The sequence below is a fragment of the Ceratotherium simum genome, chromosome 7, assembly GCF_057802395.1.
Source record: "Ceratotherium simum simum isolate JZ-2026a chromosome 7, ASM5780239v1, whole genome shotgun sequence".
Classification (NCBI taxonomy): Eukaryota; Metazoa; Chordata; class Mammalia; order Perissodactyla; family Rhinocerotidae; genus Ceratotherium; species Ceratotherium simum.
In genome coordinates, this window is record NC_141906.1 from 84,817,948 (window position 1) to 84,833,489 (window position 15,542).

A 15,542-nucleotide genomic window follows, 5' to 3' on the forward strand; every position below is an offset into this window, starting at 1 on the left:
TAATCAGAGGACCCTTCCCACCAACCTGTCTCATTAACTGAGAGGTTCAAGGACAGGAAATTTTGCTTACTCTGCATATCAAATCTCAGTCCATTTTGCCTAAGAGCCTTTCTGAAGGGCTGGCTCTTCAGAAACTGAAGATCTATGCTGTGCTACCTATCCTTTCCCCTCCAATGTCGACATTGTCACCATCTTTCTGAGGGCTAATCGCCAGGATCATGGAAAGGGTAGAGGTAAGCATGACATCCCCTCCAGCTCCAAAATTTCAAGGTAGGGGCTATGTCCCTTGTCTTCACTTTTCCTCCCATAAATGAAGAGTCCAATTGGAGGTTGAGGAATGGGTTGAGAATGCGCAGGTCACTGACTCTTTTGATCTCCTATGCCTTGATGCTGCTGAGGTTTCTAAGGATCAAGCCTTGGGTTTAATGTGGAAAGAAGTAGAGCTTTAGAGTAACCTAGACCTAGTGGGGTTACTAACCCTGTGAGGGGCCTGTGATGCTGAAGTGATTTATTCTGCTCATGCATGTGTACCAGAAGTGTCACAGCACCTATAGAGAAAGGGAGGAGGGTTGCTCTGAGAGCCAAAAGTACAGGAATGTAAAGCTCTCTTTGCATGGAGGCTTTGGTAGGTTGGGAGGGGTTACAAGCCAGGGAGGGACATAGAATGTGCTGCTTTTGCTCCTGCCCAGCTTCCCTGAAAAATATTACAAGAAACATCTGGCTGGATCCTGCTTTGGCCTCCTGAGAAGACTGGAGGAAAGATTAGTCACCTGCCAAGGATGGACGCACAGCCAGTTGACCCAGTATTGGAGCCCTTCTAGTACTGCATGGATGGAGCCTAGTTTCCTCATTTCCTTGGGAAATGAGAAGCATTTTGAGCATGCAATCCCAGGGACTCAAGGAGAGTGCCTGAGTGAATGGCAGGGCCCCATAAGGTCTACATTGTAGGGGCAGAAGGGTCAGGAGGCAGACTCATGCTCCACCCCAACCCACTCTTCCCATAATACCCCCAAAAGAGCCCTTCCATAGCTGAGGCCTGTGAGTCCCTCTAATGATCAAACTCCATAAGACAAAAGCTCTTGGATAACATGACACTTTGGTTGGGGAGGAGGGGTTAGTATTGCCTTTTTTCAGTTGAGGAGCAGAATGAGAGCAGAGAGATTGCAGCCATGAGTCTCTCCTGGCTGCCTACACCATCTGGCCCTGCACCAGCTTCAAACACATCACTCTGAGCTCTTGGCAATTCAGAAGAAAGAGCTAGCACCCAGGAGACGATTGCTGAGGCTGCAAGGTGCATGGCCCTTGCAGCACATGTGAGGTCTTGAATTATCAGAGAGGTATTCTCCAGGGCACACAAAGTTTCCTGCTCAAATGTAAGTGAGCTCCTACTCCCCAGAATCTCCAGTTCTGGGTCAAACTCTTTTGATACATTGTTCAGTTCTGTAAGTCCCTGGCCAGGTGCCAGAAGGAGGTTCCACCCGGCCCCATCCTCCTCATCATGCCCAAAGTTCTTCTCTCCCTCTTCATCCTCCACTCAGCATCCCAGGATTGCATCATTCCATTTCCAACGGCACCTTATTTCCAATTAAATAATAACTGAAAAAAGCATATATGATATATTTAGACTAGATATCATATTCACACTGGTTCCATCTGTATCTGCAGAGGCTGTTCTTCACAAAGCTCTCTCGAGGCTCCCTCTCACCACCAACTCTTCCAAGAGTGCTTGAGTCAAAGTGCTACAAACCAGGACAGGTACTGTTGTAAGCCCCTAGGTAATCTTGACCTTCTCCTTTCTAACGCTGCTGAGCCAGATTCCTTCAGAGAACTGGGTGCCAACCCACAGCAATACGGAGATGGATTCACAGAGTCTTCACCTCTTCATCCTCACTACATTAAGGACTTGAGCCAAAGCCTTCAAGCCACAGTGTCCCCTTCCAGTAACAAGAGATGCTGTGGATGCTGATTCTTTGGGGTTATCAGATCCAGTAGCTCCCCACAACCTTCAGCTCACTTGTCCTTTCTACAAGTGGATTATTTGTTTTGTTATTTTTAAAATTTTCATATATACACATTTCCATCAGAAAGACCCAAGCAACTGTGAACAGAGAGAGTCTCAAAGGAAGAGGCATGGGGGAAGGATGGGGACGGAGTGGGCATCAAGGCATGAGCTAGTACCCCAGACCACCTGGGGAAGGTGGTCCTGTTCAAAACATCTCTAAGCACAGGTATAAAAATAAAGCAAACTATGACTTCATATAGATATATAGATATATAGATAAGCTAGCTAGATAGACTTTATATAGGTTTTCTGTCTATTTATATATGTGTGCTGAGGGCATGAGCCCCTGCTCTTCTTGCCCAGCTTTAGTCTCCTGCCCTCCCATGTCCCATTCCCCAGATGTCCCACTTGCCCGAAGCCTCCCTCTCACGACTATTGCATCTGATCCTTGTGCCCATCCCCCCCAACATAAGTTCCCCTCTCACCTTAAAATAGAACAAATTATATATATTTATATAATTTTATATGCAATCTCCATAAAAAATACACTAAACATGGTACATCACTAATTTCACCCTCTTACTAAAACAGAAGTTGCCTGGCAAAGAAAGAGTCAACCAAAAAGAGGGTCTCCTAGGCCCGATACTACTGGGGCAAATTAGTGTGTCCCTACCAATCTCATACACACACACACACACACACACACACACACACATACACTACCACAAACATGCCAGACACAAACACCCACACACCACACACAAACACATACATACCACACCACACCATAAACACATACACACATGCACCACTCACAAACTCACATACATATACTCTTACTTCCTGAGCCCAGGAAAGGAACACAGAATAGACAGCTGGCTGGGTGTTAGAGACCAGGGAGATAAGCTGGTAGCTGCAGGTGGACAGGTGAGACAATCCCATTTCTCTGACCCAGCCAGGACACTGTCTACTCAGGACAGCCCTCTCATTGTTCACAGTAGGCAATATAAATATTTGTTGATAGAGTGATTGACAATGTCCCTTCAAGGATTACAAGATGACCATGAGGAAGCCTTTTCTCCTCCACCAAAAATAAGGTCTCATAGATTCCCTAAGCCAAAAGGAAGCACAAAGCCCCTTAAGCCCTCATCACCAATAGGAGAGTTGGCATTTGCCCCTTCCATCTACTTATGTGAAGGCCCCACACAATGCCCAAAAGCATGCTCACAGTATTTCTAAGGCTGAAAATGCAAGTCCCCCCACCCCAGCCCAACCCTTCTCCCCTCCCAGATCCCCTTACCCACCCAACCACCTCCCCATCATAAACCATGCACAAGTTCAAGATCCCTGGAGCCATAAAGAATTGGGGAAGGAAGGAAAGGGAACCCAACTCGTGTGTATATGGGGTGGAGTGGGAGAGCTTGCCCTAGTTCCTAAAATAAATCTAGGAAATCCAGTGCCAGGGGGAGGTGGGATTGGTGGAGCACATTTCAAGACCCAAAAGAACAATAGGCCCAGACAGCCATTCATGTCACCATCTAGTGGGATGGGAAAGGCAGATAGCCAAGGGATCAGGGACAGGAGCTGCGAATTCATACCACTCTAACTCCCCAATCTAGCTCTCCCAGCCAGTGGTCCAAAGCTGACAACTATTTCATCAGCCCTCTTCATAAACCCTAACTACTACTACAGACCCACCACAGAAGAGAATATCCAAGTGATTTCAATTACTGGTTGCTGTTATACCAAAGTATTTAGCAATCAAGATACTCTGACTCTTCCGTCTATAATGTACGGCCAGCCACTAATGATATTTGCCCTAACGCTTAATTTTTATTTACCCTACACAGAAACCCTTAGGGTAAGGGGATGTCTTTGGATCAGACTCAATCTATTGAGAATTATTCTATCAGCTTAAAATGAGGTCATGAAAACACTCTACCCTCCCCACAACCCAACACACAAAATATCTGGTGGGGATATTATCTTTGCTCATGAGACTTATTTGTAAGTATAGAGGGGGGTCCCAGAAATAAAGCATTAAACCAGTGTGGATTCACTCTCAGTCAGAAGAGGTGGGTAGTATGAATACCCCTAACCAAATATCAAGTTGCTAAGGGTGCTGAAGTCCAATCTGGGCTTTGATCCTTGGTTTATTGACTTCTTCTGAAGAAGAGATTTAATTCTGCCCCTTGATCTGAAAGGAGGGAGAATTGGAGACATCAAAGAGGATAGAGGAATGGTTGGTCTGATTTCAGGGTGAAATTCTTTCACCCTCCTGGGTCAACAAGACTAGAGGCCCTAACTTGTCAAAGGAAGAGAAAGTAAGGACAAAACCTCTAGGTATAAAGCCAAGCGTAGCTTCATGGTCTGAAAGCGGTCTCTATAACTCAAGAACGAAGGGTGAGAAATGCAAAAGCCAAGCCCTAGTCTCTCCTCTCCATCACCAGCAACAATGTCTTATGAACAGTTTGAGATCATGGAAGAGGAGGAAAAGGCCACCTGCCATTTCCACTTATGAGAAAAAATGCACGAAGCTCATGAGAATGATTCTTCCTTCTCCACTGACACGGAGCTAGTGATAGGAAGGGAATCTCAAGACAAGTCTCCTAGCTTTGGGCCTGAGGAGCCCCCAAAATCAAGTAGATAAAGTTGAAAGACATCCAAAAAATATGTCCATGTTTGGTTTGGGCTCTTAGTGTTATAGGTTAATTCTAGAAGAAGCAAGGAAGGCTAGCTAAGGACCAAGACCTCTTCCAAGATCCTATCTGGGCCTATTTTCCAAGACTCCAGCCCACAGTATTTTCTCAATGACTCTATTACTCTTCCACACCTGCCCCCCAAAATAACCTTCATTGCCACCACTCCCCGGCCTGCCCCCACCCTAGGGCAATCACTCCTCTTCATTTTCTTGGGACAGTCCCCCACTTGTACACCGCACCCTTAGGGGTAACTAAGTTATCACGTGCCCCAAAGAGAAAGAGAAGGCTTGATGTCCCCTAGCTTTGGTCTTACTGTCATCTCCCAGGATCCCCACCTTCTACTCCCCCCAGCTACTACCTAGCTCTCTATTCCCCTTCCAGCCTTACAGACACCTGGCAAAGAATGTGACCTCCTCTCTATGCTCTGGCTCTCTGACTCTCCTTCCTGAAACACCCACCCCATCAGTTACCTTAGCCAGCCTAGATCTGGACATTAACACAACTCCTGGGCCCTCTCCCCAGAGCAACAAGCGCAGCCCCTTGTGGCTCTGAGCCTCCAGCCTGCCGGAGCCACCTCCCTCTATTTTGGAGAAGGCAAAAATGCACAGCTGGGTGGAGAAGCCCTGGTGAGAATGTGCACGCTTCCCAGAGGGAGCAGTGGGGGTGTACTCAGGGGACCCCCCCCACACTCCCACCCATCTCTACTCTGACTCCTTCCTACTGCTCCCCAGCAATCCCTGTGATACCCCCCAAAGCTCTTTTACATGCAAGCAAAGCAAGCCCAAGATTAACCATTAGCTTTTCTTATATTTCTTTACATAGTAATAAAATGTACTTTATGTACAATTCTTTCCCCCAGCCCACCCCAACCCCCGAAAAGGCTTTTTCTAACAAAATTGGAAGAAACAGCTCCAGTCACGCACACCTCAGCCTGGATTATTCTAATCCTGGGGAGTGGCAAAGTCGCCCTGATGCTCTGTGAAGTCTGTTTCCCCCAAAGCCTCTGTTTTGTCAACCTTGTCAAAAAAAAAAAAGTCAAGAAATTCCACATCTGAACCCTAGTCAGTTTCCTATGCATGAAAGGGCATTGGAAAATAACTGGAATCAGTTCAACCACAAATATTTTAGATCTCAAATCAAAAATAAAGACAGAGAGCACTGAAAAATATTACTAATTACTCACCCCAATCCACCCCTGCTTGAGACTCTCCCAAGAGCACAGTCATGGGACTCAGGTCGCTCAGAGGGGGCACAGAGCCTGCCCACCCTGGGGATGAAGCCTCCTGTCTGTTGAGAAAGCAGAATCTCAGAAGACCTCTCAAACCCCCATCTCTTGAGGAAAGGTGCTAGGGAGCTAGGCTGAGAGACGTGGTGGCCGAGGTCACCAGCATATGCTCAGCCGGGGCCACAAACGACATCCACGCACATGACCCCACTCAAGCCAGGAAACCCACTCAGTGTGGTCAGCCAGCAATCAAGAAACAGGATTCGCCTTCTCCTTATTTCTCCTTATTGCTCATGTTTTCCCCCAAATAATTGCAGTCTCAGATCCCCCTAAGTGCTTTCAGCCTCAAGCCCCTTCTAGAATCCTTTTACCCTTTTTCTGGTCTGCAAATCACCTAACCCTGAAACAGCTGTGGTTTCCAGCCAAGATGCAGAATGAAGGTCAGACAAAAGTCTGAGACACAGGAATAGGTTTTTATCTGAGTTACTTCTCCTGCAAAGCTACCAGACCATAAAAGGGGAAGTTTGGAAGACATCTGATCTCCCACAGAGTGGAGTGTGAAAGTCCTAGGAAGCTTAAGAGTGCTCATTGCAATTGTTCAGGGGCAGAGCACAAAGGACATTTGGTCCCTAGAAAGGGCTACATCCCACCATGCACACATTCACAATCACACCCGCACACACGTGCACACACTCAGCACTTAAGCGTGTACCTATGACATCTTTACCCTTCATCACATGGACCAAGGGGACTGTATTCTGCCAATTTCCATCACAGTCCTTAAAGGAAGGATGAAATAGCTCCCAGGGTGCTGGAAGTCTGCTGGCCTCTAATGATACAGTCACAAGAAGGAAGCCCTCTTGGGAGGAGAAACGAGTCTGAGGTTGTCAGGAGACAGGTTGGCCTTGTGTCCTTTCTCTAGCCTTGGGGACATCCTGACACAGCTGCCACCCAGTGGCCAGCAAAAAGCACTGCTCCAGTCATTGGGCCTGATGAGCTGAGGGAAGGGCACTGCCAGAGGAAGAAGAGAAGAAAGAAGCCAGCACCCGTGTCAGCCGTGAAAACAGCTCACGGTGGCTCCCGGGGAAAACAGCCATGGTCTGAGGCACCTCAGCTTAGAGTTTGGCTCTCAGCCTTGTATGACATCCCAAAGAAGCAACGCTTTCTGCTTCATCTTCTCCTCTTCTTCTGTAACCTCAGGGCCTAGAATTCCCAGCACGGGGCTCAGAAAGGTTGGCCTAATTCATCCTGCCACCCCAGCCTCACATTCCAGCCAGGATCCACAATGGTTGAGAAACAACACTCCATGAGAGTACAGACAAAGCCTACAAAGTGACCCGGTAGGAGCCCCACATGCACCCTCACATGCCCCCGGAGAGGTACTCGTGAATCACTTATTGGGGCGTGGTGGCAGAGGTAGTGCTGCCTCAGAAAAGAAGACAGAGTCACCCGATTTCTGCTCTCCCATTTCGCTGGAGCTGCTGCCCAGTAGTCAAGTGGATTTGGATGCTCAGAGAAGTGCATTAGCCAGAAAGTCCAGGTTCCACCCTAGCCCCAGAACAATGAGGCAGTCAACAAGACAAGGGCCAGAAACTCTGCCCCCTTCCACTTCTTTTGCCACAATCCGTCACATTCAGAAATGAACTGTGGTTGTGTGACTTGTGTGGCAGAATCCCAAGGGTGGAGTTGGTCCCCATTCGCTAGGCGAGAGAAAGGAAGCACCGGGGTCTGTGCAGCAAAGAAGAACTCATCCCCTAAGATGGAAGCTCCCAGAAAGGAGCAGGTTCCCGGCTCTCAGAGGCCCCACCTTGCCTAGGTCATTGGGCTGAGCCACTGGCAACTGCAATGAACTCGCAGAAGCACCTAGTGCTTTGACTTGGGCAATGTCCAAGAGGGTAACTGGGGAGAGGTAGATGTCCCCAAACCTACCAAGACAGCAGCACCAAGAAGGAAATACTTCAAGGAACCTGATAGCCACCTTTATTCTCAGGCAGCTGGAAGGGTAGGCTCCTGCACAGCAAGAGGGGACAAGAGAGACCAGATGCACCCCCAACCACCCTCAGGGCCGTCTGCCTTGTCTTGGGCAGCACCATTATCTTATTGGAAGAGAGAGATACATCTTTAGTCCCTCACAGAAGATGACCTCACAGAAGCTTCTGGGTGCTAACAGTTTGAAATAGGATAAGATTTTGGCAGAGAAAGGATCAGAGCCCAGGCCCCTACCTACCCCCCCTTTCACCTTCATTCCCATGCCTCAGCCAGTTCCACATTAACAGAACTGGGGGAAGAGAAGGAGGGTGCAGAGTGCCCCTAGAACCCAGGAATCTGAAGCTGCCTAGCTTCATCTGATCCCATCCCATTGGTACCCAGGTCCACAGGATGGAGGAGGGCGCCTGGGCAAAGAAGAGTCAGCAGGCAGTACGTGGAGAGTGAGCAAGGGAGCCGCAGGCGGGCTCCCCACAAGTGGCAATTAATCAATCTGGGGAATTAGCTCCCACAAAAGGAAAGGAGGAATCCAATCAGCAGCTTTGGAACCGCACTCCAGAGGGTGCTGAGCCACAGAAGGATATAAATAGAGCCGCGGCAGCTTGGTGCTCAGCACAGATGGCTCCCGAATGGGAGGCCCTTTGGCCACAGGGCTCCTCGCCCTGGCTGGACCAGAAGGGACTGACGGATGAGCTCTAATTTGTGCATCGGGGCCTGCTCAGCCCCGCTGCTAAGCAGCTTCTACTTCTGTAGCATGAGCCAAACTGCAGAAGAAAGATGCCAGTCTGGCCCTTTGCCACCTTTTCTTCACCCAGGAACAAAGAAATAAAGGCTCGTGTTTAGTTCTGTGGTAACTCCTTGCTGAACCCCTAAAGCAGGCAGCTGGCAATCATGGCAAGCCTCTCTTTCTGCTCCGGATGGGAGAAGGTAGAGAGACAAATGGTGAATTCAGCTGAGAAGGCATGAATCCCGTTTCAGGAGGAAGAATGCCCAAAACAGACACCAGGGCACCCAGCCAGCTCCCTGCCAGTGCTGCTCACAAACCCGATGTCTGCTGCCCTCTTCCTCCTTCTTTCACTGACCCTGGAAATAAACAGCACTTTGCTCCAATGTACATATACATACACATAGAGAAACCCACAAACTACATACATTTGCATTTGTATCTATATCTATATATATGTAGAGTTTGGAAGATGGGATGGAAGCCCAGCCCTCTTCCAGGAGTTGAAAAACTGAAACAGAAGCAGAGAGCAGTAAAAGCCATTGCTTTCCTCTTCTTCACTTCCAGCGATATTTGAAGAGGTAAGAAAAATCAATCTAGTGAAGAGGGAAGAGGTGGGGAGGAGGAAGAACTCCCCCTGCCCCTGTTCACTTCCCGATCCCTACCCTGGCGAAAGGTCTGCCCCCAGCCCTCTGTCCCAAAGAGAGGCCAGCAGGCCAGGAGCTGGAGGAGACTCCTGCTCTGGCCGGAGAGAGAACATGCAAAGGTCTGAGCAGCCCTCAAAACTAACCCTCAGCCGACAGAGGCAGACGAGGCTCGCACACCCTTTGCCACACATCCCTCCCCCACCCTCAGCCCAGCCTTCTCGCTCTGGGAACACTTAGACTTGGGTTGCGTCACAGCAGAGTGGCATGGCCGGGGTCATCGTGGTCCACGCTGTTGAGAATCGCCGTCTGGTCCTCCGGCAGCTGGCGGTGGCACAGGTCTGACAGGCGGGCAAAGGGGTCAGGCCGAGAATGTCTCTTCTTCTTCCGGAGGCAGACAGCTTCGTCAGGCCACAGAACCTGAGAGTCTGGAAGCTGCTGGGAGGCAGAATCGTCTAGGGAGAAGGGAAGAGGTGCACAAAACAGTGAAGAGAAAACGGAGTGGAAAGGACGGACACAGCCTCACACTCTCCTTTCTCATCTGCCAGGGCATATATTCCAGGTGTCTAGGGTTAAGAGAAAGGAGTCACGCAAGTTGATGGGAGACTGAAGCAGAGAAACCATCTCCTTTGCCACGAAGGCAGCAGCTCCCCAAGTCTGCTCCCTCAGTCCTAATGGGGCAAGGAGGCTGGACTCATGGGACTGTGCTTTCTGTAGGCATACATCTAGTCAATCAGCATTTCTATTTTATCTTTCATTAATATTGAATATATTCACTTAATATCTCTTATCTAATGTTTCTCTTTTTTTTATTAAAGAAATATCAATATTCCATTTTCAGTGCCTCCTGGATACCAGGCTTCATCCTAGGCACTGGGGATCAAGGCTTCTAAGAACAGGTTGGGACTGGATACATTTTTTCGACCCCCATCCCTCACTCCCCCACAAGCAACGACAGACCTGACACCAGACTTTAATCACGGGGCCTGCCCCGCGCTTAGCGGTTAAGTGCGCGCACTCCGCTACTGGCGGCCCAGGTTCGGATCCCCAGTGCGCACTGATGCACTGCTTCTCCAGCCATGCTGAGGCCACGTCCCACATACAGCAACTAGAAGGATGTGCAACTGTGACATACAACTATCTACTGGGGCTTTGAGGAGAAAAAGGGGAAAAAAAGGAGGAGGATTGGCAATAGATTTTAGCTCAGGGCCAGTCTTCCTCAGCAAAAAAAGATGAGGACTGGCATGCATGTTAGCTCAGGGCTGATCTTCCTCACAAAAAAATTTAAAAAAAAAAAAGTGGTTTTAAAGACTTTAATTATATGCAACAGTCAGGCCTGGCCTGTCCTGGACCCTCAAGGCCGCTCCTTAGCCCCACAGCCCTTCTGGGCATACAGCAGTAAAGCCCTTGCTTTCTAGAAGATTATACTTTTGTGTAGGGGTGGGGAGACTAAAAAAATTCAGAAATTAAATTTTCAGATACTAAAGATTTACAAAGAAAGATTAAACAGGTGATGTGATAGCAACTGAGTGAAGCACTGAAGGAGCAACACTTGAGTTGAGTCTTGAATTATGAGCCCTCCAAAGATCTAAGGGAAAAGCGTTCCCAGCAGAAGGAATGGCAAATGTGAAAGCCCTGAGTTAAGAGCAGAAGTGACACATTCTGGAGACAGGAGGAAGGAGGACGAAGGAAGGAGGACAGAGGAAGGAAGAAGAAGGAAGGCCATTGTGGCCGAAGCAGAATGAGCAGAGGACAGTGAGGCAGGAAAGACAGACAAGGTATCATAAGGAGTTTGAAATTTGTTCTGGTTGCAGTGGGAAGCTTCTGGAAGGTTTTAATCAGAAGTGTGTTTGTATGTGTGCATGCATGCGTGCATGTGTGCACACACGGCCATAACTAAAAGAGGATGTGACTACACTTTCTGAAGATCACTCTGGTTGCTGCGTATAGAATATACTGCAGAAGGAGCAAGAAGGGAGGCAGGAGAACCAGCTAGAAGGCTATCGCAATAGTCAAGGTGAGAGATATGAGTGACTCAGAATTTACTTTTAGCAGTTGAGACAGAAAAGAGTGGTCAGATTCAGGACATGTTTTAAAAGTTGAGGCAACAGACCTTACCAAATACATTGGATGTAAGACCTAAGAGCAAGAGACGAACCACAGTTGAAGCAGTCTGAGCAACTGGGTAGGTAGCAGTGCTATTTATGACACTGGGGAAGAAGTGAGGAGGAGCAAATTTGGAGAAGATAATCAATAACTCTATTCTAGACATTTTAACGGCTCACAAAACACCCAAGTGCATGTTCAGCAGGCAAGTGGACATATGAGACTTGAACTCATGGAAGAGATCTGGGCTAAAGATAGACATCTGAGAGTCGTTAACATATTACAGGGAACCAGACCACTAGAAACAGAACAAGAAAGAAGAGCTGATGTGACTTTTTTTACAAAAAAAAAAAAAAAAATAGATAGGCAGGTGGCAGGTACATAAATGGGTCTTAAGCTGAAATGGGCTTAAATGGGTTGAAAATTCAGCTTTGGGCTCCAATTTCTCACCCAAGCCCTAAAAAATTCATTTCCTTTTTCTCTGTCTAAGTGGTCCCCTCTATAAACTAATAGGACAACAGCACCACCCAAAGGCTAAGTGAGAAATAAGTGTTCACTGTCTCCTAGAGCTTCAAGGGGCCCCTGTATCACACTTTTCCATAACTCTGCCTCTAAAGAAAGTCACTCCATGGTAGTCATTAAAGATCTGCAAGGAAACTGTTCAGCAGTCTTCTCTGATAGCCTGTCACAACATTTCTAAAGCTATTGGTAAAAAAGAGGGTACATGATAAACGTTAAGGAATTTTCTAAGTCTAAAAAAGGGCTGCATTATTTTTGCACCATCTTAGAAGTTACCTATCACTGCCAGATGAACATCAGACATATGTCAACAGAGGTGTCCTTTCTACGAGATAAGATGTCACTCCATCTCATTGAGACAAGTCTGCTCAACCTGCAGAGGCTAGGTCCATGCCACGATGTCATCTAAGCAGTGAGTAGGACCCCATAATTCCCACATCCAAATAGAAGGCATGAAATGATAGAGAAGAAATATATAAGGAGACATATTGCAGAATGGAAAAAAAATAAGATACTATTTATGTTGTTAAAAAATACATTGAAACAAAACAATATATTTTCTAAAAGTGTATACACAGAAAGGGTCTAAGCACAGACATACCCCTGAGAGGTTCCTAGGTGGGAAGAAACAAAATTGGGAGGGCAATCAGAGATTTTAACCTTATCTTTCTCATTTTCTACATAAAAATTATATTCATGTATTGTTTGAAAATTAATGTTAAAGAGAAACAAATGAAAAGATAAGCTGGTGAGCTGAATTCTAGAGAAAATCCAAGGTTGGGATCCTGAGCAAACAATCCCATGATAACGGCTAGACAAGGTGGAAAGAGAAGAGCAGGGGCTCTCCGCCATTTACCGGATCGTTTCTTTGACTTCAAAGAGCCCTTGGACGCCTTTTTGGGCTTCTTTATCCGTTGGTATTTCAGAGCCTCCAGCCTCTCAGGTGCAGCAGTACTCCCAGGTGCAGGTAGATGTGTTCTGGAAGGGACAATCAGAGAGGCACAGGTCAGCTCCCAGAAGAGGGAGCTTTTGGAGAGGGACTGGAAGAAAGCCAAACAGCTGACCCAGAGGAGAAGAGAAGAGAGTTCTGCAGAGTCCAGGTGTCCACAATGGTTCTTGACACCTGCCTTTCTATTGCTCCTGGAAGGGAGAAAACCCAGTAGAAAGCTCCAGCAGCGGCAGGCCTACCTCAGACGGAAACCAATCTTAGAGCAATCAGAAGACCTAGGAAAGGGAGAGAGAGACTTTAATAGTAGGCTCATCATACATAACTCAAGCTGAGAGGAGTAAGGTCAGAGGAGGAAGCAGCCTCAACATCTGAAGTTCTTAGAAACCATCAAAATCAAGACCTTTAAATGAAAAGTAAAAGGGCAGATTAAAGCAGGAAGCAAGCAACCTCAATCCCAATTACCTGTCCTCCTCCAGAAAAGAGGACAGGGCCAAACGAGAAACCCAGTGCCCAGTGAGATGGAGGGTATATAAAACCCAGCTTCACTGGGCTTCTTCTTTCCATCTACAAGATTCAGGCCAAACCCCAGCAACCAACAGCAACAAATACTTATCATCTACCAACATTCCAGCAGGGTGTCTCCCTGACCCTCTGCAGACTGGGCTCACATTTCACCAGTTATGTAAGAGAACAGAAAGAGTTGAAGTAGATTACGATGGTTAGAGTGCCCAAGTCTAGCAGCCTTGCAAAACCCTTGCCATCTATAGCAAGTATCCAGTGAATATCTATATTTTAAGATGTAACCGAGAAACCGAGGTCACTGGGAGAGAAGACCATGTACATAGGTCACTCTTTCTCCTCCAATTGCAGAGTCGATGTTGCCATTTGCCTGATGGATCAACTGCATGGTTAGAACAAAGTCAGCAATTTGACTGGAGCCTATGCAGCCCAGATGACAAAGGGGACTAAAGAGAGCTGAGAGCTGAGACTGTCTGTGACAATCTGTACATACTAAAGAGAACTTTTCAGGAGTCATAAAAGAAAATCTAGAAGATATGTTATCAATACCATTTCTTCTCAAGGTAAGCCAAACTTGGAGCCTGAGGAATAAAGGGAGAGAGACAGGTCACTTTTTCTTTCCCAGCAGTGCTGGCATTAGCACAAAATCAGGGGAAGAGGTGCATTCCAGGGCCATGTGGACGGAGGTCCATCACACTCTTCCTCAATCCCCACATCGCCCTCTTCCATCTCCATCGCAAATAATTTTGGGTAAATCTGATGAAAAGGAGTAGGACAGCCAACCGTGTGATGGGAAAAGACATCCCAGTGGTGAGCAAGCCCCAAGTCTGAAGTAAAAAAAAAGATAGAGGGATAGGAAGACGGCAGCCACATCTCCCCAACACTGGGTATCTCTGAAGGGATGAGGGAAGGAAAAACTTCCAGACTAATTATAGATAAGCCTCTGGTCTCTGGGGTTTCCTGCATTAATTGGCAATGAAGCAACCTCCATCTTCTTTGACGGATGTCATCATTCCATAGCCCTTTAGTAAATAAAGTATCAAGGAGCTGCTCCAAAGTTCAGGTCAGAGACAACTTCTTGATTTTCTGCAGCCCGCTGATAGCACAGAGCTAAGAAGCCCCACCTACATGCGCACATGCAGTCTCATGGTGAAGAAGTCGACTCACCATTAGAAGTCAGGTTTTCTACCCCCAGAGACCCAATCTGCCAACTCCCCACTCCTTCCTCTTTCACAAACTCCATAGTCTACCCACAGAGACCCCATACAGCAGCAGCAGCAGCAGCAGCTGGGAGGGAATGTAGAAGGCAGACAAAGGATGGAGATGGCTAGGGCACGAGGGAGCATGACTCCAATGCCAGTGCAATGTCCTCACCCCCTTCTCATCCTTGACTAAGGCTTCTTCCTGCTGCCTAAAAGGAAAATCAAAGATATGAATCCACTGCTCAGTTCAGCTGTCTCCTGGTCCTGCCAGCCTCTTCAGAAAGACCATACAAGGTGAGATATGTACAGTCTGAGGAAGTATATGACAAGCACGCGCACCCAGGGAACAGTGCCTAAACAACACAAAACACGAGAGCATGAGAGAAACTGGGACAGGGCGCCCCTGAAAATTCCTAGGGATTCTTGAAGCCAGGTGAAACGTCCCAGCATGATATTATTACTATTATTACAACCAACATATTATAACTACTATCATTATTCTCATATAGCATTTATTTACCACTTTACCACTTACCATGCCAGGCACCGTTCTATGTTCTCTACAGTAATTTTCTTTAATCCTTACAACAACCCTAAGAGGTAAATACCACATTGACCTCATTTTTCAGATGGAGAACTGAAGTTAGAGAGGTTATGTAGCTTGTCCAATAATCCATTTATTACGTGATGGAAGCAAGACTGTCAACATTAGGTTAAACTGCTCTTCCAACTTCCTCTCAGTGGAAACGGCTATAGAAGCTACACAGAACAAAACACGCTTCCACACTTCCCCCCAGAGATCAACCTGCCCTGGAAGGCACTAACCGCCACAGTCACTGACATTCTCTGCTTCAGCGGCACAGCCAGGTAAGGCCGACCAGGGAGGGGAAAAGCTGGCTGAAGTTATGTCTTCAGGCAAAAATCCCCCAACAGCACCGAGGCACTGAGGAGGATAAGCCACCTC

The 15,542-nt window shown here is 47.3% G+C and overlaps 1 protein-coding gene across 5 annotated transcripts in view; it reads right to left on the reverse strand.

Annotated features, from left to right (window-relative positions):
• Positions 1-5,571: 5,571 nt before the first annotated feature.
• IGSF9B (immunoglobulin superfamily member 9B) overlaps positions 5,572-15,542 on the reverse strand; it is a 50,571-nt gene continuing 40,600 nt past the window's right edge. For 3 of the 5 annotated variants that reach the window (XM_087433942.1, XM_004438491.3, XM_087433943.1), the window contains 2 exons: positions 12,765-12,886; positions 5,572-9,738 (listed from right to left, as the gene is read on the reverse strand). In XM_087433942.1, the coding sequence (XP_087290068.1) occupies positions 9,536-9,738; positions 12,765-12,886 (325 nt within the window). In that variant the 3' untranslated portion in view covers positions 5,572-9,535. The remainder of the gene's footprint in view (positions 9,739-12,764; positions 12,887-15,542) is intronic. The other 2 variants (XR_015552771.1, XR_015552770.1) reach the window with 1 other exon arrangement.